The following is a 25,195-nucleotide window of genomic DNA, read 5'->3' as shown; positions in this document are numbered from 1 at the left end:
ATGTGATTTAAAGCAATTTCTCTGATGAGCTTAACAAGTTGTTTTATATTCAGTTGCACCACATGCAGTTCAATCAGTACTCCTCATTGATTAAATTACTGGACCTTGTAATGAGCTCTGAGATTAATCAAACAGGATTTTAAAGAACAGTAATAATCTGTCTCGGAGGCTTGAAGTGACAACAGTTGATTTTCAAGAGGTGAATGTCTGTTGCTGCCTCAGGTGCATCCGTTTTAACAATCTGGTTGAACAGGTTAGGATTACCTGACAGCGAGCAGCACACGTCTCATTTTATGACTAAGGGTACAGCAGCACACCACAGACAATGACCTAATTAATGAGCAAACACAGGACGATCATGAGTGTTTTACTCCTCTGTCTGATTGATAACACCACTTGTCACTGTCCATTTAAAGAGACCAACCACACCTCCACTGTGAGTCATGATTGCTGTAACCTAAAAACGTATTTTTTTTTTTTACTTAATTCCTAAAAGCTCTAAATGGGAAACAAACAAAAAGGCTAATTATTTTACTGAGTAGAATTAACCTCACAATTAACTTTACACAGGCAGGAAGAAAAGCTGAATTTACCAACTAGGCTCGTTCCCCAACTACTCTGTTACCATTTACGGGAAAACTCCTTATATGCAAACAAGACATGTTTGCATACACCTCTTGCCTTATGAAAATTAGAGCTTATGAATACGCAAGTGTTCTGTTTAAACTATCTCCCTTCCTTTAAACCTCCCTTCCCATCCCAGTGACAGAAAACTGCACAAAAAGTGATGAAAGGCTAAAGAAAAAATATTCCATAAAGCAAAGATAGACCAAGACCCAGAAAATCTCATATTCACAGTCTGATCAGTGTGATACATGACACATTAACTTCCTCAGTTTAAATATCAAAGTGATGTTTTGCCTATTTTAAACATCTGCACTGTATTTTCCTTTCAAATTACCAGAGCAAAAAATGACTTACAAACATATGTATGCAATAGAAAAACTTCCTCGATACTTCAGTTTAAAGTGTGTGAGCCAATAATAAATACTACTGAAGGTCTGCAGGCATTTTTCATGTCTGGGCATGCCAGTGGAAGCTCCCATCTTCCCCCTTGATTGACACACACCATCCAGTGTGTTTAGTGACCACTCAGTGCAGTGGTGACCCAACAATGAGCCCCATTTGGCTCCTGGAAGGTGTGAAATGGCACACTTCTCCCTGAACCCCCCTGTCTTTGTTGTTGGGATTGATTTAACAGACAGAGGCAACTCACAGAAGGTGTGAGTCCTACTGGTTATTCACAACACACACACACAGACACAGCCTTTGACACAGCCCCAAACTCCACCCCTTTTACGCAGATACACTCAGACTATACAGCCCTCACCCTGCCCACTTTTCCCTCAGTACAAGTCTGACTTCAGCAGGGATCGCACTGCACTATTGGATTACCCTCATCCATCACAGAAGGAATAATTTGTCTACAGAGCGGCGCAAAGCCCCACAGACCACAGCAGCATGGGGAGCAGCATGTCATGTGTCCCCCAGCACAACTTCAGGTTCTCCAGCAAAAGTTTCATACGCAGAAACAGGTAAGAACAATCAAACTTATCCAGGTATTCTTACTGTACTTGTGTCAGTGTGTTCACTCTACACAGAGCACATGTCCTGCCCTTGACTGCCATTTGTTATTTCAGACTATGTGTTTCAGCTGGAAGGAATTCTTGGTATTTCTCAGGGTTTGAGTAGTGGGGTTAAACAGAGGTTGTGAATTTTGTGAGGCCAGGGTCAGGATCATATGGTAATGCAGGATAGTCCAAGAGTCGTGCCTGAGTGGTGCCCGTCTGGCCAACGGTGTCAATGATCCAGTTACCATTTGCCTCCTCTTTGCATCTCTCTGAAGATGATCTGCCAGCTGTCAGTGATTCTGGTTTCCCTCCAAAATCAGGACCTGACCCCCATTCATTATCACAATCGCATGTGGGCAATTATAGCTATTAAATCATAAGATCTGGTTTATGACACCTGATATATAAATTAAGCGCTTATAGTGATCAGACCTAAAGGCACTGAACATGAATGCAGGAAATGACTGTGACATTATGGGATATACTGGGTTTTAATTCTGGTTTTATTTAATCCTTTAGGATTATTTGCCTGGGCATGTCACACTTGGTACAGCCTGCTCTGCTGGCCCACCACATCTGATTCTAATTAGCCTCTGCTCCAGTCTTCTGCCCTGTGCTGTGTGATGATTCAGGGTCTGGTCTTGTCAACTGTGCCATGTAGCTTTTGATTTAAAAAAAAAAAAAAAAAAAGCTACAGCAAGCCCCCCCCCCCCCCCCCCCCCCCAAAAAAAAAGAAAAGAAAAAAAAAGACAGATTTTTGAAATCCAGTGGCTCAGGCTTGAACAACAATATACCTTCCAAGTTAGATCGATGGTTCAGCATGAACAATACATTCAGTGTTCTTGTTTCCTGTGCACCCTCCTAACTCTTTGTGCTGGTGAATAAGGCCAGGCTCAGGTATTCCCCTCAGAGAAGAGGAGTGAGTGGCATTGAATACCACAGCAGTGACTTAGAGAATGTTGGGTGTGCAAATCTACTACCTGTCTATTATCTACATTCCTCTTTCACTTTGCAACTGCAGACTGCATCAGTATGATAGTTGTACATACATTTCTAATATTTCTAGTAAAATAAACAGGGATGTAGTGGAATAGTTTCATTCACTTGACACTAATCAATGATTGATGCTGGACACGGACTTCCTGATTAGACAGACCTTGATTCCCACCATGAAAACAAAAGCCTGCGTTGTTGCACTGAGGACACTGGCACACATACATGCAGATGAGCAGATAAACTACAAGCTGAGATTGTAAAAGCAGTCCCCAGGTCTTATCATTGCAGTGAGGGAGCTTCCTCATAAAGATGTGACACTAATGGTAACAGATGAGGGTCATGCAAAACAAAGAAGGACATTGAATACTGATTTTCCTATGCATATCCTCGCTATCAGAAACACAAGCCCTGATTGTTCCTATCATTTAAATGGCTGGCACTGATGGACTCAAGACAAAGAAAAGGATCTCTTGTTAATTTATATGACACGAGACAAAACCCATAATTTAAAGTCATTAATCTGCTGTTGAACTACTCTATCAGAAGTTCAGGAGTCAGTGCGACCTGATTACTATGGAAACGTGGGAAAAACAAGAGAAATAAGTCACTGAACATAAATTTGAAATGCAAAACAGTAGAGCAAACACTAATGTATTTAGGTCAACTGTCCATCTGACAACAGAGGATGACAGTGAACTCCCATAAACAGGAAATGTTCCTTGTTTACACTGCAGTTGGGAAGTTAACTGAACAGCAAACATGGAATAGATGGTAAACACTTGCGAGTGAGTAGTAACACATGGTTATCCTTTCTCTCATGCAGCAGCCGCCTGTTTCGCAAAAAAAATCCCCAGGAGGGACAGGAGAAGTCCAACAGCATCATCAATATCCTGTGCACTGTCACCCCCAGGAAGGTAAGAACCTCCATCAGCTCATAAGAGAGGGCAATAACTTGAAACTCAATCATCTGCATACCAAACAAAACTGCTCTGCTATAAATGTCAACTTGTGTGTGATTTGATTTTTATTGCCATCTCTGACAAGACGTCTAACTGGTTCATGTATGTCTTCACTAACATTATGACTGGTTACAGGAAATGTCTCCTAAAGATCTGCAGACAATAGAGAACATAAAATGGGATCCTCCGTTTCCTTATGACCCGGCCAGTGGCTGGAAGAAAAGCAGCATCAATGTGAAGAATTACGGACGGATGATTCACAGCTCCAAAGTTCGTTTTCGCTTCCTCCACTGCCAGGTGAGTGGTGCAAAATAACTTTTTAATGACTCTATGTCGAAACATCAGGAAAGCCACTATAAAAGAAAACAAAACCAATGCTGCACAATCCTCGTTGTGGTTCACGAGGTCTCAAACAATGACCAAGCCTACAATGACACATCATGCCAGTCATCTGTGTGAGCCCCATGAGTGTCAAAAACCGAAAGAAAAAAACAAACAGGTGGAGAGAAACAGGATGTTGCTCTGCGGCCACCAGACACATTGAAACTCGCTGCTGGCATTGACGTGGTGGCTGGCTGTGAATAATCCAATCAGTTTTCCACAAAGCGGACCGCAGCTTGTGTTTGGACATGCTCACTTCTGCTGCGGTTGTGAAACATCTCTGAGAGAAAACCTCAGGGTAGAGAGAGTTCCTCTGATCCCAGGGACTGATAGAGGACATGCCGGCTCCTCACTGTGGGAACAGCAATTTATCAAAGCTGTGACACATTAGTTCTGTCAAACTGTGGACAGAAAAGACAGACTGAAGGACTGATGTCACAACGCCAAAAGAACATACTGTATAGAACATAAAACATTACTGTAAAGGAAACATGTATTGCCTAAGTGTTGACAAAGAAAACTATATATGAATCATTGCAGAAAGAGAGGATTGCAAAAAGAAGTGACTTTAAAATCACATTTTGTGGTTACTGCGGAAATTCCTTTCAGAGAATCCTTGTCCGGCCTAATAAATCTGAACATTTCCTGTAGGTGGTCTATGAATCATCACGTAACACAAGAACAAGATGTTTCAATATGAAATAAAGAATCAGACATCAACCTTAAAGAACAATTAATCTTGAGATTGTGGTGACAAGGCCTAATAGGCTGTGAAATGTGACTCTTTACTCATCTGAAACCAACATCAGAGAAAACATCAAAGTACAGCATGCGCCTCCAGACATGTGCCTATGTGCAAGGCTTCATTTCATCAACACTAAACCAGCTGATTTTATCTGTTAGTTTTCTAATTTGAGTGACAATCTGTGAAATCAGCTGCTGTTTCTGTTCTAAAACCTGCAAACAGCGTATGTGAATTTTGATAGCACTTTTAGCATTTTATCATTTCACTTATTATCTCTGCAGGACGTACATGATTGCTACCTGGATCTCTTCCAGACACACCTTCATTTTGTCTCCAACAACACAACTGGACTGACATACCAGGTAAGTTTTTTTTTTTAACTCAACATTAAACACAGGTACATCTTTTCCTTCAAATCCATGGGTCCTTAGTATTAGCTATTCTCAGGATTTATTTTTATAGTTCTGATATCCCTGGGGGGCAGAGTTTTATCATACCTTTTGACACGCGTACCCTGTCAACCAGCTGTGTGTTGGTAAACAGAAAGTATGATTTTGTTACTTCACCACTCATAAATTGGGAGCAGCCATTAATCATCATCTTACCTCAGAGGCAGCAAGGCACTTGTATACTGTATTAGTTTGAATATAGATGATGCCAAATGCAAGGCAGACGTCGATACATCATCGGGTCAAAGGCTTACCTCAGTGTGATGGTGATTAATTTTTTTTTGGGGGGGGGGTTATAATTCAGAGCTGAACAGTTGGCTCAAATAGAGCATAACAGCAAGAGGAGTGTTGCGGAGAAAGCTTTTAGTATGCAAATGAAAGAATGTCTTTGTCTAAAGAAGCATGATTGAACTTTTTGTGGTGTTGTGTTCAGGGAACTCTGCCTTTGAAAGAACTCACCATCTGTAACCTGCAACAGAACTGCAACCACAGTCAACCCCAGGAATTCGCCTTTCAAATAAACGGTAAGTTCGACTTCAGTAGAAAGGACGCAAGTGGTTGTTGGCACCGAGCCTTGGAATGTCATAATCGTCTGTTTTGTGTTTTATTGGACGAGCTGTATTTAGCTAATCAATCACTCAGACTGGAACCGGCTAATCCAGCAGGATGTTTATAAGTCAGCGACTGACTTCAAGCCTCAAAAAAGAAAGAAAGTGGATGAACTAGAGCTGGACCGAGAGTCTTAGTCTCTGGCTCATTATTTATCTCAGTTTAATGGTCATAATCTGGCACAGTTTTTTTTCTGCTGGTGGTCAGCTATGTTGTCAGATATGGATCAAAGTGAAAATTCTCCTCAGTTAAAAAACAGCAAGAAACCGCACGCTATTTTCAAGCTGCAGCATTTCCTATGTTGTCACATTCCAGTGATTCAGAGGTGCTGCGACCCTCTTCACCTCCACTCAACCCCAAGACTAACTAGAGCTGGGCCCCCTTCACCCTTGGTCAGGGGGCCAAACCGGTCCTAAAGACCCTGCTTGTTAGACAACAGGTGCACTTCAGTCGGCCCAGCTGTCGTGCAGAAAAGCCCAGCTACCGCTCTTAGCCTTGTCACTGCATATAATCTATGGTTCATTCCAAAAACTGCTCAGGTTAATGTCTGGTAGAAATGCCACTTAGTTTTTGAACTCTGAATGAACAAAACGATCTGAATCCTTTCATTAAGTAAAAATAAGACACTGTAGGGACTAGAGGGCTTTAGTCCTTGACTGGGAAAGAATAAAATCACTCAAGTCAGGGATTAATGTAGACTTTCTTAAAAAGTCACGAAAAGTGTGAGGCCTCTGTGTTTATATTTCTTTATCACAACTATCTTACTGAAATCTGAAACATCTCTGCTGTCACAATATTGACACTCTTTGGTGATGCTTTCTCAAATCTGACTTTGCAATTTCCTGGATCAAGCTTGTTATTTTGTGGTCTTGTATTTCAGTTGCTTTCATTGTTCAGTGTGGACTTTTATTTACTTTCTGGGATGCATCACTGCCAGAAAACATGCGGAGGAAGCATGACGAAATTCTGAGTCAAGTGGGAGATCACGAGTAGTTATTTCCTCCGTGAGACCCACGTCCTGCTCTCGCTGAGCTGGAAGTATGAATCAGCTTTAATGTACAGTAACCCACTAACTTCAGTGGGTGACGAAGCAAACGCATCACGAGTTTCTGTAACCAAAAAACCCTTAAAACTTTTTCATGGTTACAATTAATGTTGCCATGAAAGATAGATAATGACAGTTAATTACTTTTAACAACATTTAATGACCTCTGTAAACTGAATGAAAGTTAGAATGAGGCAATGTGCTTCCAGGCCCAAGAGGCCTTCACTCGTCTTGCCTGAAATGTGGAAAAACATCACTTTTCAAAGGAGTGCTGTGGTAAAGGTCTACAATTAAGAGCTGGAATGAAGAGAAAGTTGAATAGATGAGTCCAGAGTAACTGCTTAAGGAGCAGTCAGTGGGGCATGGTTCCAGACAATTACAGTACAAAGCCATGGGGCTGGAATGAAATAGACTATCTGTGCTGGTTATCTGTGGTATGTGTGGGACTGATAGATAGAGGGAGATTCCAGCTCTTTTCATCCCAGGCCCTGTTCATTCCTTCTGGGTAAACAATGTGAGGGAGGGAGAGTCTGCTATGATTTTGAAATGCCAGACGAAGCAGGTCAAGGGGGGGATCTTCCGCAGTAGGACTTACATGTGGTTTACTGCCTCGAACATATGTTAACATTTATTGTACGTATTGCATAACTTGGTCTTAACAGGAAGCAGAGTGTCAGCTCCATTAATGATTCACCACCATGGCAGAGAGCTTTCCTTTTTTGACCTTGTGACCTTTGCACCCTGCAGGTGTCAGCCTTAACCCCATCATCGTCTACTGTGCCAACCAAGAAGAGATGGACCTGTGGTTTGGCCTGCTCAAAGAAAACATTGAAGCAAATGGAGGCACCGCAACTGCACCCGAAAACTACACCAGAGTGAAAGTAAGTTCAATTACACTTTTTTGATACCACCTTAGCTACCACACATAGTTCATGTTACATTATATTAGGCTGCATAAAAACTGGCTCTTGTGCTGTAACAAGAATACAGCAACATTCTTTTTTTTTCCAAATTCAAACAAGCACTTGAGTGTGGTCATCTTTTAATCCACATGGTGGATTAGCCAAGAAAAGGCTTTGGCTTCAACCGCTTCTGATAAAACAGGATGTGTGTGAGCGTGTAGATTTGAGTGAGTCAAGTAGGTCACCGCTGGCTCTCCCTGAGGCCTGGATACTAGGGAGTGGCGTTGACCACATCACAGCCAGTATCAAACTAACCCTCACATCTGCACAGGGTTAAAGTGCTGACTCCACGCCCACAGGTGGGGGAAACGGCTGATGAAACATATGAACCTAAATGTGTCATAACAGAACAAAATAACTTAATAGATGATGCTTTGATAAGCCTCAGCTTAGAGGCCTTTTCTGTGAACAAACATGAATGACATTCCCAGGAAAAAAAAGCCAAAACCAACATGTTTGTATTTGTTTAAGAGCAGAGCCCTGTTCATATTTACATGGCTGATGATTCTGTCTGACTTCTGTTATTCCCTGTGTACCTCCTGTAGCTAAACCAGGATGAGGCTCCCGAGGGCAGAGAGGAGCTGAGGAACTCCATCAACAGAGAGCCCATCTATGAGTGGGAGGGCTCTCAGCGAGACAGCCTGGGCCCCATCACCTATGTCACTAAAGTCCGACTGCAGCACCTGCCCTGTCAGGTACGTCATCACTGCTGCTTATCAAGAGTGAATCACTGTTTCTGGTCACTCTGTGGGAAAGCACATAGTCTGTGCTCTTTCCTATTTAAGGAAATGTACAGTTCAGCAGACTGTAACTCGTGATACATACATGTTTTCAAACTGTGGGAATTTTTCACATGATGAATAAAAGCTGCATAACATCAGCTCTAAATCCAGGTGACTCACATAGTTCTTAAACTGCGCAATACACACATTACCTCAACACAATGTAAGGAGTGAGATGGGTGGAGTCTATATTTTGGGGAATAGTACCTCTCCTGCAGATATAACTCTATTATCTTTATTTTCCTGTCATGGTGTAACACAGTGGCAGACACCTGCAACCAACTGATGAAGAATATATGACTCCTTGCTAACCAGATCAGACATGAGCACAAATAAATAATGCTGATACAGCTTCACGTAGCAGCCAATGAAAACAGTAGGCATGACACAGCTTGCACGGATATCTGTAGTTATTTCTCTGTGGGAAATAGCGGCAGTCCAATTGAAGTGTGTGAGATTTAGGACCAGGGTGTGTGAGAGGCATTTGCCCGGCTCACGCAGTGACTCAACTCACCTCACAGCTGGAATGTCAGCTGTCTACCCAGACACACCCTCCGAGAGGGAGAGGAAACATAAACTCTCAGTCTGCCGCACCTTTAAATGCCCCTTAACTGGTTTGACTTAAGGTCTCCCTGGGATTTAAACCATGCCTCTCAACAGAGTATTAAAGGATAACAGTGGTGTTTTTTTTTTTTTTTTGGTAACGTTTGAACCAGGTCTCACGGTTGCCTCTGTGCTTTGTATTATTCATAGTCTCATCTTCACACAGGCAGATTCACTGGAGTAACCAGGGGCTTATTTTCTTACCTACAGAAAAGAAAAGTATTTGGTGCCATTCTTTCCTGTGCAATATTAAAACTTGAAAAGTTTCCAGAGATGCATACATGACAGTTGAAAATTAAGCTTTAATTAGATTTGCTCCAAATTTCTATTTCACTTTAACGTGCCACACTCAAAAATTTTCCTTTCACCTTGCAGTTGAAGGTAGGAACAGACATCTCCACTACGGAATAATCCCTCAAGATGATTTAGAAATGTTATGATGTATCACTGCCTTTGTATTTAGGATAGGGAAACAAGTATTCTAGTAACTAGTATACACACACAAAGCTCACTAGCAACTATAATCTTGTGTCCACAGGAACAGAATGACAGACTACTGGTGATGTACCCAGCGACACTGATCATCCTGTCAGAGGAGAACGACGGGCTCTTCTATAAGGTACCACTGACCTTTTACTCTTACTTACTTACTCATACCCTGAACTGTGTACATGCACTGTTTCCACTGTTTCTGCCAGAGAGTTGGGTTTAAGAGTCATTGTGATTACAGGGGAAGCTGCCACTCAACATGATTACTGTGACCACACCCTGCCAAGACGTCAAGCCAAACACCTTTATGATTGAAGGTAAATACACTGGAGCTGCTCCGCCACACGCTGGCATTCAAACAGACACGTTAAAAGGATTTTAATGAGTGTACATTTTTATGCATGCTTTATGTTAAGTGGCCTTTTCCATGAATCCACCAGCGTCACAGAGTGTAACCCTCCATGAATGAGCTGGTTTTATCCCCAGTGAATGACAATCTGACTATAGCACATTCCAGTGAGCGACTGGACCGAATGACAGGCTTTGTCCTCCCTCTCCTCTCTTCCCAGGGAAGCTGATCAACCCCATAGTGGTGTCGTGTCTGGATAGGACCGCGTTCTGCGACTGGATCCAGCATTTCAAAGCTGCTGACGTGCCCGTTCTCAGCCCCCCGCCCCCTGTATATGACATCATCTACACCCCGACGCAAAGAGAGGTGAGGCCCGCCCTCCTTCCTTTTACAGGCCAAAAACAATTACACTGTTCACAACTGCCGATGATCCGTAACTATCGAGTAAGCTATCTCCACTTGGCTTGCAAACCTGTGGGTGGGGTGAATTCCAGTTGGAGTAAAAGATAAAGGTCACAAACAGAATGGCCCTGCCTCTTTTGTCAATGAACATTCAGCACTACTATGAAATGATTTACAATTACTACATCTACTACTACTACTACTACTAAATCAGTCCAACAGAAATCTAAAAAAGACAAAAGTGTGGCAGTTTTGCTCATTTGTTCTTGGTCAGATATTTTCATTTATATCATAATTTTTGTGTTCTGTAATCTCTAGGCTCCACAGTTTGACAGGTGGAGTGGACACAGCCAAGGACGAAGTGAGTCCCTAAAGTTCAGCCAGTCACAGAGTGGACGTGGGTCCTACAACCTTCAGTTACCCATTCACGAAGACAACCCTCTCTCCCCAGGATACTCTGAGCCCCTCTGTGTAAGTCGGCTTTGTGCTGCTTCTCAAGTTCAAATATTCTTGGACTAATAAACTGAGCCAAACACACGAACAGTACAATATTTGCACAGACACAAATGTGGTAGGAGTTAGTTGTACATAGCTAAAAAAACTGCTTGGGTTTGTTTTGGTGGAGCTGCGCAGCACCTTTCTTTTACAAAGTTAATTATTAAGTAAGGTTTAGAGACCAAAACGCTCCTGTTACAGCCACAAAGACTTCAGCAATAATCCTCAGGCCTTCCAGTAAAGAAAAAAAAAATCATAATAAAGTCAGTCATTTTTACCAAAACAACTTTTTGGGAAATAAGAGACCCATATAGGCTGATTCAGCAGAAAAAAAGTTGGCTTGTTAACTTCATACTGTTTAAAAAGTACTCCACCACTCTGCATTATCAGGACTTTTGACCAAACTCCCCCAGGAGAGGGGCTACGTAGGCTGAATGCCCATCCAATTAGCTTAAAGTGGAGAAGGCTCAGTGCCCAGAAGACATGCTGTTGTTCAGCCTCTGACCTGAAACACCACTCTCCCAATTAAATTGATGAAGAAAAAAAACACAAAATGATGCTGAAACCTAGTGCTGTAGAGAGGAGAAACTGTTTATAAAATTTGCTCTACTAGGCCTCAGTGGTTAAAATCTGATGCCAACTGCAACTCTGTGTGTTTATTGTCCCTACAGTACAGCTCAAGCCGTCCCTCCTCTATTGAGACTGCCCGCCTGGGCAGCAGGACCAATAGCGTGTCTTCCCACACCAGGCCAGAGCGCGACCTACGACCTTTGTCGCTGCGCTACTCCTCACCCCAGCGCAGCTCCTACCTCCAGCCAGCCGAGAGCTCGGCGCTGTCTCAGGTCTACAGCACCCCCTACTCTGCCCTGCATCGCGCCAGCCCACAGTGGCTGGAGAAAGCCCCGCTTGTCAAGGTAATTCAGTCTGGCGTCTAACTCGATAACCAAATATTCCCTTCGAGACTGTTGACTTATTTTACATGTCATGTGCGCAGTAACTAAAATAGACACACCGAGCAGTAGGCTGAGAGGGGTCATGATGTATTTGCTGTTAACAAATAGGGTAACAGTGGCATTTGTGCAGAACTGTGGTTGAAAGATCAATCTACATGATGGTAAGCAGAATGAAATCTCTATTACCATTCATAAAGAAAACTACAGCCTCCAATCAGGAAACATTTACTATACTTAAGGGGCATCACTACATTACTATGGCATTTAAAGTTGCAGTTTTAAACACACCGCTGACAGCTGAGTGCTGATTTGTGAGACAACAGATTGTTGTCACACCAGCACTGAGGTCATGACTACAGATCATGACTGGCATTAGTCCAAAATCTCTGCTTGGTAATCTGATCCTAAATCCGAAAAACCAAGTGTGGCTTATGTGATTGCCTTGTGTCAATCTTAAGAGCGTGAGAAAATAAGTAAGATGGAGCGATAAAGACAGAGAGGCAAAGGGAAAACTGGTGATTCATTTTCCTCTCACCCTCTGGTGTTTTAAACTAACTCCTGGATCTCAATCTTTTGTGATCAGTCTAACAGCTGGAGCACACCTCAGACATCCCTGAACTACTCCCTGAACGCCCCCCAACGCCACTCAGACATGTGCACCACACGACAACCCTTGTCACCCCTGTACGATGAGCCCTGCAGCCCCGAAATCTACTCCCTCGATGAGGCCGGGTCGCTGGTAAGTGGGTCAATGATACTGGATCCATAGGTTCAATTTACACCTGCACAGCCTGTCTGATATCAAGCTGTGCTAACACACACGCACACTTACACACGTACGCACATGCTCAGTGAAAAAATAAGAAAGTGAAAATGACTTGTTTCACTATTCTTGTGTAAAGCAGCAGAACTGGCAAGAGCCAATTCAGCACCAGCACCACCACCACCACCACCACGAGCAGGCCCCCCAGCTCCTACCCTCCTCCTTCCAGCTCCGTACCCCTCCCATGGGCAGGCGCTGCAGGAGAAGCCTGGTTCGGACCAACTCCCAGGGACAGGCTTTTGGCCTGGAGATGGAAAGTCCTCAAAGCCAAGCAGAGCAGAGAGCCGAGGCTGTTTCTAGGCTAAAGCTGCTGCCTGCGCCCGGCCAAGTGCAAGAGCAGGTGAGAAAAAAGAGATACTCATCTCCCAGGACACTCCTGTTTCTGGAATGCTGTGGTACAAAGTGCAAAGATGGTGCGCTGTATGGTAGCAAAGCCTGTGTACATACTTGTTCTGCAGGTGATATTTGAGCAGGTGCCACAGATGTCTTTAGTCAGTCTTTGATATAATGGGAAACATGAGAATGTTTGTTATAGTTGATCACGGGAAGTAACTTTCTTTTGTTTTCACATCTTTTGACAGATACTTCTCCCACTGAGCTCTGCGAGCAGCACATCTCAGATGCCTTACGGTTACTCACCAGGTAAGCACTGAAGGCATGCAGTCATAAACCTGATGAAACATACTGCGGTTTATGTATGTGTTTAGTGTGCGAGCGTGTTGACTGGTCTCAGAGGTCAAGCATGGTCAAGTGTCTATAATAAATCACTATATGCTTCCATCCCTGATGAAAAAAATATATATAGAAGCATGGCTTAATAAAATGTACACTTGTATTGAGAAACAATGGGCGCTCATTCAAATCACAGCAAACACTGTAGCATCATATTTCCTTACAAGTGCGAGTTATGAAAGTCAACACTGTCTGCTGCCTTCCTAAGTGCCACCAAGGACACAGAGCATTGCTCACACTCCATTATACCTTAAATTAAACACTGCGGGCGCTTTGGATTGATTGAACTCTTAGGTTCTGTCAGCAGGTAGACAGAAGGTTAAAGGCTACAGAGTTGAAAGCGCAGGAAATGCACAAATGTGCCAATGAAATGGAGCTTAGTGCAGCTCTAAATGCCATGTGTGCACATGTCCCATGTGGGGGAAGCCCGGTGTAAGAGAACACTGTTCCACAGACAGGATTTACTCCTGCACTGTGATTGACAGCACACAACTGGGCTATAACATATCCACAGTCTTTTTTATCACATATGAAAACAAAAGTAGAATCTACCTGGTGATTATAGATTAATTCTTTAACGTGCTATGACCAAGTGATTTTATCTGACAGAACGAATGTTTCTGCACTATTAGAAAGAATGAAGACATGAAAGTGGTGTAGTAGTGGCATGTTACGCTACTGGTTTGATTACTGGTAAGATTACATGTTGGGACAAAACCAATCGCACCAGAAATACTTTTGGACTATGTCCACGTTTATTGAGTCAGGGCGAAGTTTTGTCTTTCATTGTTCAGACCTAAAAGCCTGGGAATCTTCTCTCGCTCCTATAGATCACCACTCGTACCTCGAACCCACAGAACCAGATGACCAGGAAATGGACTATGACAACATTTGGGAGTATGACTGTGACACTGGAATGATTCAGCCAACGTCTGGAATTTCGACACACTGGACAGGATTAGACTTTGGGGCCAGAGGCCTTGGTGCCATGGCAACCCAGCAGAGATGGTCATAAAACAAAACAATAGCCCGGCCGCTCGTCTGGACGTGTGCAAACAACAGATCTCTATCAGAGGGATACTAAAAGCTAACTAGCACAGCCTGTGTTACTGCTGCTGCGTACAGTGTGAACAAACAGATCCCACGAACTGCATTGTTAGATGCTGGTTAGTCAAGCTGCAGCATGATAAGTCCAAGTATGAAGAGCAGTGGGCTAAATCCAAACATTATGAAAGTGATAAGTGTCTGATATGTAGCATTCGAGAGAGAGAGAGAGAGAGAGAGATCAGCACAGTGTACATACTGTGTAGCTTTAACATTATTTTTTATTTTATATGTATTTCATAATTGCACAAAATGTTTCACAAGTAGTGCAAGAACCTCCAGTTTTTTTAATATATAAACTATTTTCTAACATGGTGTCCAGTTTAATTATTGTTATACTTTTCTTTTTGTTTCTAGTTAAAGCTATAAAAAGCATTCCATCAGGGCTTGTTATAGTAAAGGATGTATATTTTTGTAAATGTTGTACATGTATAATTTTATTGTGCTACATGGTCAAGGCAAATAGATGTGGATTTAATTGACTGCCTCCAAGGTGCTAATGTTACTATCATTACAGCAGAGTAATGATGTCTGTGTGGCTTCACTTTTTTTCCATTTTTGTTTGTGGTGTTTATTTATATTTGGAAATAAAAGTAGCAATATCAACACTTTTTTTCTGTTTAGTCTAATGATGCTCTCTCATCTGTTGTTTTTAAGCAAAGTAGTGAGACATGTCGGTAATAAATCAAAGAAATATAAAGATTATATTTGGTCATGAAAAACTCACGAGACAGACAACAGCAAACACGTTATCCCTCACCAATGGTGCACATGTATGCATCACGAAGGGTGAATCACTGATATTTTGAAATTCACGACCCAGCCTGAGATGCACTATTTTCCCAAACTGCATAAAAATCCAATCAGCTGAGTGTTTGTGCTGCAAGCCCACTGTAACAACTTCTTGAGCAGTGCTCAACAGCTGGACACTTTACATTTTATAGCTCAACTTTGCCATCTGCTGGAGAAAAATATACATGATTCTTGAAGAAGGATCTCCTCGCAATACATGGCAATGACGGTGAATAAGTATATTATTATCATGTATTATGCTGAACTAATTATTTGGGTCTTTACTACAATTCTCTGAGAAAAATAAATTATTGTAAATAATTTATTACACAGCTTACACAGCTGTTCCAGTTCAGATTCTTACATGATCTTATGTTGCCCTCTAGTGTTTGAAAAGGTTCACCTTCAGGTCTGAGAGTTTCTGGAAGAGCAAGACACACAGCACTCAACTCATAAATGCTGTTTACTGTAACTGAACTGAAAGACATCAACAGCTCACAGAGCAGCCATATGAAAAAATACTGTACAGTCATCTATAATAAACATAAAATGCCCTCCATAAAACATATAATCGATACTGGCACGGAATACAGTCCCCCAGATGAATTATACAATTACAATTAAGGGTGTTTTGTTAAATTGTCAAATTGGAAAACACTGTATCAGGTGTGATCTCATTCATTTTGGAAAATATTCCCAACTATTCTTACTGGAAATATTCAACACAGTTGCCTTTGATAAAAGCCACTGCTAAATAAAAGTAGTGTAATGGTAACAAACATGCTCCAACAGCACCATTCTACATTCTCTGAATGCCTCAAGTTAATCCATTTATCATATATTCATCTAACATCTCATCCCGCTACAGTTCTGAGAAAACTTGCTGATAATCTTACTTGCTGAAACCTTATTTACAAAGGTCTGAACCTTGTCTAAATCCTTCTGTCTGATAAGCATGAGTACTTGTCTCATCTTGCCTTGCAGGACCAACACAACTCTTATTAATATGAAACCCATTTCTGTTCTATGGAGAGATCAGTGAAACTTAAGATTAATAAAGCAATTATAGTGCAAATGTGTAGTGCAAACATGTGACAGCACATCAAACATTTGTCATGTTCCTCAAAGGACCCAGGTCCTGGACCAACTCATATCGGGAGTTCATGGAAAAACTGATCATCTCAATCGTGACGTACATAGAGGCAGAGAGTTCAAGACTCAGATGGGGCGACATGATGCAATTTCTTCTCGCTTACTGCCGCCTCCATCTTGACGTACTTACGCAGGTATCGGATTGCTGACAGAGCACTTACGTTCGCCAGCAGAACTGCAAAAATAAAATACAAACAAAAAATGACTCATCATATTACTCATGTGACTTTGCAGCCCAACACTGAATTTATCTGTTTATATAAAGATCACTGTTCCCGAGGTTGATTTTATTGCAGGTGCTTGGTTGATTTTACTGATTTTACAGCTTCAGAATATCATTTAAGGTCCTCACAGTCCTTAAAAAAGCTCAAATTAAGTGATTTCAATATGAAATTCAATTAAATGTAATACAATAGAAACATAGTGACAGAATAAGCAACAACTTTTCAATTTCATTGTTAATTAATGCTAAACATAAGCACACATACCAGCCTTCCAGGCGTCTCCAACTTGTGGGTTTGCAGTCTTCAATACCCATGAAGCAAATGCAATACAAACCAGACACATATCTGACTGTCTGAGAGGCAGGAAGGAGGCATCCAGCCCTTCAAAGACAGAGACAGAGTATTACAGGAAATGTTTAATGAATTATTTTGCTGTTCATAAAAATGAAAGCAACCATCCACAGATCTACAGGGGAGTCCAGTGGGAGGTCAGGGGCGTTATAAGTGGAATTAACACACCAACAGCTGAGCACAAGCCCCCAATAATATGTTGGGACTTGCTGTTCTGTCACACTGTGACCTGATCAAATCCTGCACAGATTCCAGTTCTGCAAATACCAGGCTGCTTGGTGCTACTGATGTTTAAAATTGTGACTCTTGTGGGTTTAAACATAATCCTCATAGATAAATGCTGAACATTAGATGCTGTTTTAGTAAACTATGAGTTCTTGTTTTAATCAATGCTCAGTGGAAGTTTAAGAAGAGGGATTTACACACACATAAAGACGCCAGAAGGTGAGGTAATTCCTTTCACAGCCAAACACAAATTGGAGCTCTTCACTGGCAGCTTAGAGAAGACACTCATTGAGTGAAGTCAAGTTATCACGTACAACCATTCCTCTTGGCTTTCACCACTACATGCCTGCAGTCTGGTGAGTGTCCTCTGACATCTGTGGTAAGAGAGTCCGACTCGGTCATGACAGTGACAGCTGACTGAGTGGATAACATATCTTAAACTACAACTGTCCACATGTGAGGAAAAAAGAAGAGCTTCACTGGAGGAAGATACAGTAAATGCATTCTCTTAAAATCTTTCTTCTAATCTAATCCCGTTTAGAGCTGTTATTCACTATCATTAAGCACAAAGATTTAGCCAACAGACCGCCTGGCTAACGTTGAATCTACGAGCTGTGTTTCAATGGTAACATTGTGTAAAAAACATTTACACATTTGCATCACTTCACTTATAACTGCATAAAATTTGATTCTAATTAAATGTTGAGTAAATCTTCGCACAGTTATCTCACGCTGCTTTAGACAAGTATGAACTAATCAGCTCTGTGCAAATGATGAATTCAGACATCTCTCTGTAAAATCAGAGGGGTCTGCCTCATCTTTCTGAGAACATACTGGGACACATCTTGTGTGTTCCTCAACTGCTCATGAAGACCTGTAAATAGAACTGCACATCTATAAAAATGTCTGACTCACAATGCAGCAGGAGCATAGATACTGTCTTCTTCGTGCCTAGTGCTTTTTTTTTTTTTTTTTTTTTTAAACATATGCAGTCGCTCTCCCCGACAGCTGTAAACAGACTTTGATGTGTAAAATCCATGGAGTTCCCCTTCAGTCAATTTGTATTTTGAATTTTTAGTGATGTTGCTACACTTTCTTTTTGTTTACATTTTACTCACGGCTTATCCCTTCTGCTTAATTCCATTAAATCCCTGAGAGAACAGTTTGAATCAGAAGATAGCATTGTTGATCTGAACCTGAATCAGAAGTCACCAAAACCACTCAAAATGGAGACTGCATGAAAATACTTATATAACAACTGAAGCAAAGGGTTTACTTATGTCACCACTGCATATTAATCTACAATGGCTGTAATAGCAGATGTTAAAAACCTAATTCTTATCTTCAATGATACGTAATTGTGTTCAGTGTGTGAAACAGGACTTACTTGGATTTGAAACAGCTATCTGTAAGTCCTCATAACTGAAAGGCTGCTGTGCTTGTTGTCTGGAGATCCTGTCGTCCAGGTGGTAGAGAAGTGGATCAGGGAACATCACATCTTGATTTCCCAGAGCATTGCTGGGATAAACTGTCCTCCGGAGGGATCTGCCGCTTTGCCTCATGGATACATGAGACAGAGAGTTTGAGAGAGTCTGCTTCTGGACTGTAGATCCAGTAAAATTAATATTCCTGAAGGAGAGGGTCGTTTTCCAGAAGAAATTCTGTCTGAGGTCGCGATCTGTGAAGAAGTTCTCATAAACGTCAGTACAAATCTGAGATGAGCTCGCTTTACGGCTGAACCTGGTCACCACCCTCACAGGACTGTGGTTATCTTCCTCATCAGATTCAGCAGAAGAATCATCAGAAGATGAGGATGCAAAGAAGTAGTCATAAGCCTCAGGGAACTGTAGGTTTCTATTAGCTGAGCGAGAGTAGGAAAAGATGGGAACCAGCTCGTCTTTGACCTGATCTTCTGCTGTGATGAGAGGGCAGAAGAAGGTTTCTGTATCAAACTCTGAGAAAAAATCATCATATGTCTCAGGAACAGAACTTCCATCAGCGTGGATGGTGTTTATGTTATCTGCAGCTGATTGGCTGGGAACTGATTGCTTTCCACCAAAAAGGTACTGAAATATATCCGTAACAGAGACTCTGTAGCTGTCTGTGAAAGAGGAAGGTAAAGAGTCCATGTCTTTGTCTTGCTTAGGCAAAGGCTCATCAGAAAAATACTCTGCTCTTTCTGAGTCTCCCTCATCTAAGATTTGCAAAGTCTGGCCTTTCCATGTGGAGCTGAAAGATTCAGACTCCAGGGCGTGCAGATTGTGCACACTTATATTTTTGGAAATCTTTCTGAGGCTCTTTTGGGGACTTCCAGAGAGGGCCGACTGAGAAATGTCACTCACAGATGTCAACATCATATTCTCAGGGTAAATGTCGGTACCTAGGCTCACGGGGACAGGTTCACTCTCCCACATAACACTTCTTGAAGAGAAAGTATCAACAGCCGTAACAGAAGCTAAACTCGATTCTACAGAATCAGGAACACTGGACGTGTACACATCTGTTTTCTCTGGCTTAAACTCATCCGGTTGTGTAAAAAAGCCTGAATCATTTGGAACAAACATGCCGGTCTCCTCACTTTCCTGTAAAGGTGGGAGGGAGACGGGTGGAGCAGCTTTGTTGATCATTCGTAAACCCAGAATGTCGTTTATTGTCAGTTTCTCCATCTCACTCCAAAAAGAAGACATGGCAAACACTGAATATTTTGAATCTGGTTCCTTTTTAGGTTTGCGTTCAGCTTTGGATGCTGTGACAGCATCCTCTGCTTCTCCCAATAAATCACATTTGGGTTCTGTTGAGCCATTTGATCCAGACTGGCTTTTGGGTCCAGATTTAAAGTCTCTTTCCTCGTGTTTTGCCAAGATGGCTGCGTTTTTTTCTCCTTGACCTCCAGACTCATTTTGACTGACAGATGAACAAAAACTTCCTGACAAGTTTGTCATATTTTCCCCTGAGAGTGACATGACGGATTCCGTGTCCAGAGTACAGCAGGACGATAGTGGCGTGACATCTGAAGGATTTGTTATTAAGTCTTCAGACACAGACGGTTTGGTTTCTCTCTGACTGCTGCCTGTTAGATTAATTTCACCAGATGTGCAGGGATCACTACTAGACATTAATTGTGATGCTGCCAAATGAGCTCTCTCAGCTATTGCATTTTTCTCTGATAAAATATCTAATCTGGATAAAGTCCGAACCTCCAGAGGATGATCTGTTTGCTGTTCAGTATTATTCGTATCTAAACTGGAGAGACTTTCAAAAAGATTACTATCAGGGGACGAACTGATACAATCTGAGGTTAATTTAACACAGGTCACTTTATTGGAAATCTCCTCTAGGAATGGACACGCTCTGATTTTGAATTGCTGGGGTTTTGGGTTCAGGGTATGAGTCTCTTCCAGTGTAGAGTTATATTGGTCTGCGTCGTGACAGTCAGTTTCCAGCTGTTGTTGGGACTCAGCCTCTCTATGACACAGTGTGCGGGTGTCTCTGCCAGAATTTCCAGCCTCTACAGCCAGGACTGACTTAGCAGCAGATAGTTTGTCATCATGGCTGACTTCCACAGCGGGATCATTTGACTCTGTGCTTGGTAAAATACTGTAAGTTATTGATGTGACCTCTGCTGAGCAACATTTTAGATTTTGTTCATTTTCACGACCAATGAAAAAAGGATTCATTTTATCAGTCTGCTGGAGACACTCTGCGTGAGTGTCCTTTCTTTCACTGTCTGCTGTTTCTCTGGCTTTGTCTGACTTACCACTTAAACTGGGAGTAACTGAAACTGGCAACCAAGAATATTTATTCAGTGTGCTTACTTCTTCCACCTGTAATCTGGTGCATGGCTGTAAATTTGCTACCACATTACCACTGATGCTTGCTGCTGACATTACACTGCCATCAGTTTGACTCAGTGGGATTCCTGACCAAACCTTAGCTGCATTATATTCAGCCGAGCTTGTTGCTTTACACCGTCCCTGTCTAACTGTGCTCTCCGGTAAATACTGGTACTGGTCACATGGAGGGACGGTGTGAGAGAGATCATTTGTTTTTATCTCCTTAGCAGATATCCTCACCGGGAGATTGGGAGAGGGCACAACATTTTTTTGTGGTTCATTTAAATGAAATAAATTCACACCCTCAGACAAACACAGATCCGTTCCTCCTCTCTCTGCGTACTGCTCGTCCTCTGAGTCACTCGGCTTAACTAAAACCTGCCTCTCATATCCATGCGCGCTCTCAGCTGGCTCAAAGCTGAGTCGTCTCTTCTTCCTTCTCTTCCTTTTGATCGAGGCAGACGGAGACGATTCTTGGCTTGGCGATTTGTTCATGCTTGTTGCATCTAATTGCAAAACAGCAGGGTTTTGTTCTTCCTTCCATTTAACATTAGTCACCATTTCTAGATTACTGGGTGAATTAGTGTTGCACTTATCTCCGAGCGTCAACTGACTCGTCAACAAGCCTCCATGCTCAGCATCCTTCAGAGGTGTGCCAGTTTCCACCTTCATCACTTCTTCTGCGAGAGGTGATGTTCCAGAGCAGACAACCCCATCCGGTGAGTCATGAGACTCATTCTGCTGTGTTACCTCATTTACTCTGGTTTTTGTGCAGGCTTCCTCCCTGATGAATAACTCTGTTTCAAGGTAAGCTGATTTGTTAGTCTTGAGCACTGAGTTACTGGCTGCAGGTTCAGGGGAAATGTTGGAAGGAGGCTCGACCTTTTTCATTGTGTTTATGTTGCTGATGGTGTCGACAGGCCTTGTGGTCTCTTTGCCAAGTGCTGTTTCACCCCTGGCAGACAGAGAGTTTAACTTGGGGATGTTTTTTGGCAAAGTGCGGCTGCTGGATTGTTGCCCATAACTACACTGTTCCTCCTCCAGCACTGCCTCTCTGTTTTTTCCAGCCCTCACTTGGCTCGGCTCAGCGGGCCTCTCAGCCTCTGTAAGATTTTTCAGCCTTTCAAAGAACATATTGACAGACTGCAGGTGTATATCCTCCTCACTGCCTGAAAGGACGCTCTCCATTCCACCGACGCCATGTTTGCTGAGGTAATGCTCCACAGGAGAGCCCTCACAGTCTGGGGGGCCGTCGATGGGGCGGTCAGCCTCTGAAAAGCCCGCTACTGGGTCGACTTTCTGAAACCTCTTAGCAAGCAAGGACCCTCTTTCATCGATGTCACTCATCCCCGAGTCATCCAGACCTGCTAACGAAGGAGGAAGCAGGTTACACTCCTCACACTCTGTAAAGAAGCAATCCCAGTCACGGTCACTGATCTCCACACTGTATTCAAAGTCTTCCATTTGGCTTACGGGGGTGCAGTATATAACCTGGAAAATCAATCGAAAGAGGAATAATGTAAAAACTGTCACTGTTAAAAGTATTTGGATTTATTAAGTAATTCTGGCATCACAAAATTCTTCAAAATTAAAAGATCTTCTCAGAATAAATGTCAAAGAAACAGACCTCGCGAGCCTGAACACCAAACCTTAAACAGCCACACGATAACTAAATCTACAGATGAATGACGGCATTCATGCAATTGAAAAAAAAAGCGTTCTGATTTAAAACTGTACATTAGTTTTGCCACACAATTTCAAAAATGTGAATAAAATGAATTAAATCCAATAACTTGATCTCTATCTATCAATGTGACGTGATGTAATCTAATAAAATTTAATCTATAAAAATCTTCATAGCAGCAAGTGAAAACTAGCCCGTGAACTAAAACTATCACAGATTAAATTAAATTTAAAAAATCTGGAAGTATGACAACAGGACATGTTAGTAATCTCTGCATGTATATACACACATTTGCTCAGGTTGCCTACCTGACAGGTTTCAGCTGTGATCTTGGACTACAGGAGGTGAAGGTCTGGTCTTGGAAGTCTTGAGTCTCAGCAGCACCATGTTGTACGTCCTGTGGTGGGCGTTCTTTCGCACGAGTACGCAGTGATGCAGGCCCCATGATTTGATAAATATAGAGCGGTGCCTCTGATCACGTAATACACGCAGTGTTCCTACAGAAGCCGTCTCCAACAGAGGCATAATGTTTCAGAACTTTAAATAGATTCTCCACTAGCAAGCTGCTTAACTGGCTACTGGTATTTCTAATTTTACTATTGTTTTATTTGATAAATACTTGCCAAACTTGCTAAATGCTTGCTTGCTTATTCGTTCTATACCACGATATTTAATCAATTAAGTTCTTTTAAGAGCTAAAACCCGAGCAGTGCCCGCAGTGGTGTCCCTGGCAGCTGCTGCTGGCCCAAACAACACTCAGGCCCTCAGCAGATATGGGGGTCATGCGAGGTGTATTTGAGTCAGCTGCCACCTCAGTGGGGTGTGTGTGTGAGTCAGCTGATACCTCAGTGGTGTAACGTCATGGGTCGACAGTGGATCTGAATCTTTCCCCGTGAAATCTTTCCAGACGCTGCAGGAGAGCCAGAAACATCGGAAGAAGACGCTGGAGCTGCAACATGTGAGACTCATGTGACTCATCTGGGCCTGAAACAGACAAAGACCGACAAAAAAATCATGTTTACTTCATTTGGGAAAGATGAGCATTGGTTCTACTTTGAGTATTATAAGTCATAACTAATCACTCTATTCAAGCTCAAATCCGCCTTCAGTCAAAAATGTGTGTTTCTTAATGACACTTTGGTGTTCGACCTTCATTGTGCAGAATAATTTGTCTGTGCAGAGTCTGACCCTAACAGGCTGTTTTCACAGTCCTCTGCTTTAAGACATGTTTAACATGCAAGCATGATTTTGTGACAAGGAAATCAGTCAGTCAATATGTAAGAATAAGGAAACGGAAATGTCTGATAAGGAAACCTGGAGCCTACAGTGTACGTACACTGAAAATGAGCTTTTTGCTGTCTAGCAGTTAAACTTTCAAAATATTAAAATATCAGCAAATTTATCATTTTAGTAGCTTCTTCCATGAGGGGGGAGGAACAGAGGAAATTTTAAGTATTTTTACGGCAGTAATTGAACTTTTTGTGGGGATACCATGCCTTACTAGAAAGCTGCAAACAAAAGGCTAACATTAAAACAAAATATTTTCAGCTCAAAAGTCCTCTTTGTTTCTTTTTGGAGCGAGTAAGATGTGGTTAAAAGCACTGAAAAGAAAGTGAACAGCTTAGAGTTTTTGTTACAGGCATGGACTCTTCCCAAAGGTCAAACACGAATTTTTATGATGAAAAGTTTCATCAGTCAAGTTTTTAACTACGTGCTCCTGCTTCTTGTCTTGCTATATGTGTGTTTTTAAAATTTAACACATGCACATTACAAACACTCTTAGGCAGCTGACATTAGGGCACAGATGTCAGACTAAAACCAGGGCGTATTTTCTGCTCAAATGTGAAATCTACCATTAGGGAGAAGGGCTTATCTGAGGAGGACTTGAGCCTTTGTTTACAGCTATCAGTACGACTTAGTGAGGACAATGTGATTACGGGGCCATACTTGCTGTCAAAATGTCAGTGACACTAAAAGATACCAAGATAACCTATCAGTCCTGATCTCATTATCAACTGTTAAACTGTAGTTAACAGATGCCTAATGTGCCTTAACTGCAGTTGAATGTATTGATTGACAATGATAGGGTCCCATTGGTGATTTATAACAAAAACATCTCAGGTGATATATTTTACTGCTCGCAGTGTTTTGTGAACTAACTGCATCAAAACTGCTGAATTTGGCAGATTCTTCACAATAAAAGACTAAATATTGAAAAAACGGTGAGTTACAGGCATCACAGAATTTAAAATACAAATTCTGGAAAGTTCTTGCAGTTTGCAAAGACACACATCAAGATTTTTCTTCACAGTGTCACTTTGCATTCAGAATTTGCATCTCACTCTTTCACAGGCTTTAACTACAGCCTTTATTTGCCTAATTTTCATCACTATAGATATTTATGAGAAAACAGACCCTCTAATTA

The 25,195-nt window shown here is 42.0% G+C and overlaps 2 protein-coding genes across 5 annotated transcripts; one reads left to right on the top strand and one right to left on the bottom strand.

The window, feature by feature from the left end:
* Positions 1–1,425: 1,425 nt before the first annotated feature.
* plekhn1 (pleckstrin homology domain containing, family N member 1) lies at positions 1,426–15,120 on the top strand. Of its 2 annotated transcripts, none has more exons than XM_041057431.1 (16): positions 1,426–1,595; positions 3,451–3,541; positions 3,722–3,883; positions 4,994–5,074; positions 5,595–5,685; positions 7,563–7,696; positions 8,323–8,472; positions 9,701–9,781; positions 9,893–9,968; positions 10,221–10,366; positions 10,721–10,873; positions 11,569–11,811; positions 12,434–12,589; positions 12,756–13,013; positions 13,255–13,315; positions 14,236–15,120. In XM_041057431.1, the coding sequence occupies exons 1-16, from the start codon at positions 1,522–1,524 to the stop codon at positions 14,418–14,420; spliced, it is 2,142 nt and encodes a 713-aa protein (XP_040913365.1). In that variant the 5' UTR covers positions 1,426–1,521; the 3' UTR covers positions 14,421–15,120. The 2 variants fall into 2 exon arrangements, with proteins under 2 accessions (XP_040913365.1, XP_040913357.1); XM_041057423.1 differs by having other exon boundaries at positions 12,753–13,013.
* A 626-nt stretch (positions 15,121–15,746) lies between these two features.
* On the bottom strand, positions 15,747–23,185 carry perm1 (PPARGC1 and ESRR induced regulator, muscle 1). Of its 3 annotated transcripts, none has more exons than XM_041057394.1 (4): positions 23,079–23,185; positions 18,641–22,577; positions 16,942–17,058; positions 15,747–16,628 (listed from the first exon to the last, which is right to left on the bottom strand). In XM_041057394.1, exons 2-4 carry the CDS (start codon positions 22,548–22,550, stop codon positions 16,513–16,515), a joined length of 4,143 nt encoding a protein of 1,380 aa, XP_040913328.1. In that variant the 5' UTR covers positions 22,551–22,577; positions 23,079–23,185; the 3' UTR covers positions 15,747–16,512. The 3 variants fall into 3 exon arrangements, with proteins under 3 accessions (XP_040913328.1, XP_040913338.1, XP_040913346.1); XM_041057404.1 differs by having other exon boundaries at positions 18,641–22,453; positions 23,079–23,183; XM_041057412.1 differs by having other exon boundaries at positions 18,641–22,450; positions 23,079–23,183.
* Positions 23,186–25,195: the final 2,010 nt, after the last annotated feature.

The sequence above is a fragment of the Toxotes jaculatrix genome, chromosome 2 (genome assembly GCF_017976425.1).
Source record: "Toxotes jaculatrix isolate fToxJac2 chromosome 2, fToxJac2.pri, whole genome shotgun sequence".
NCBI classification, from domain to species: Eukaryota; Metazoa; Chordata; class Actinopteri; family Toxotidae; genus Toxotes; species Toxotes jaculatrix.
Note: the sequence above shows the minus strand (reverse complement) of the source record. Positions and strands in the feature narration are given on the sequence as shown.

What these genes read in the sequence shown, in the direction of transcription:
- perm1 (XM_041057394.1), bottom strand. Translation starts at nt 22,550, where the DNA reads ATGGAAGACTTTGAATACAGTGTGGAGATCAGTGACCGTGACTGGGAT. An exon ending in GATAGCTGTTTCAAATCCAA is followed by an intron (nt 17,059 to 18,640) that starts GTAAGTCCTGTT and finishes CTGTCTTTGAAG; the next exon opens with GGCTGGATGCCTCCTTCCTG. An exon ending in TGGAGACGCCTGGAAGGCTG is followed by an intron (nt 16,629 to 16,941) that starts GTATGTGTGCTT and finishes TTATTTTTGCAG; the next exon opens with TTCTGCTGGCGAACGTAAGT.
- plekhn1 (XM_041057423.1), top strand. Translation starts at nt 1,522, where the DNA reads ATGGGGAGCAGCATGTCATGTGTCCCCCAGCACAACTTCAGGTTCTCC. An exon ending in AAAACTACACCAGAGTGAAA is followed by an intron (nt 7,697 to 8,322) that starts GTAAGTTCAATT and finishes TACCTCCTGTAG; the next exon opens with CTAAACCAGGATGAGGCTCC. An exon ending in AGAAAGCCCCGCTTGTCAAG is followed by an intron (nt 11,812 to 12,433) that starts GTAATTCAGTCT and finishes TTTTGTGATCAG; the next exon opens with TCTAACAGCTGGAGCACACC.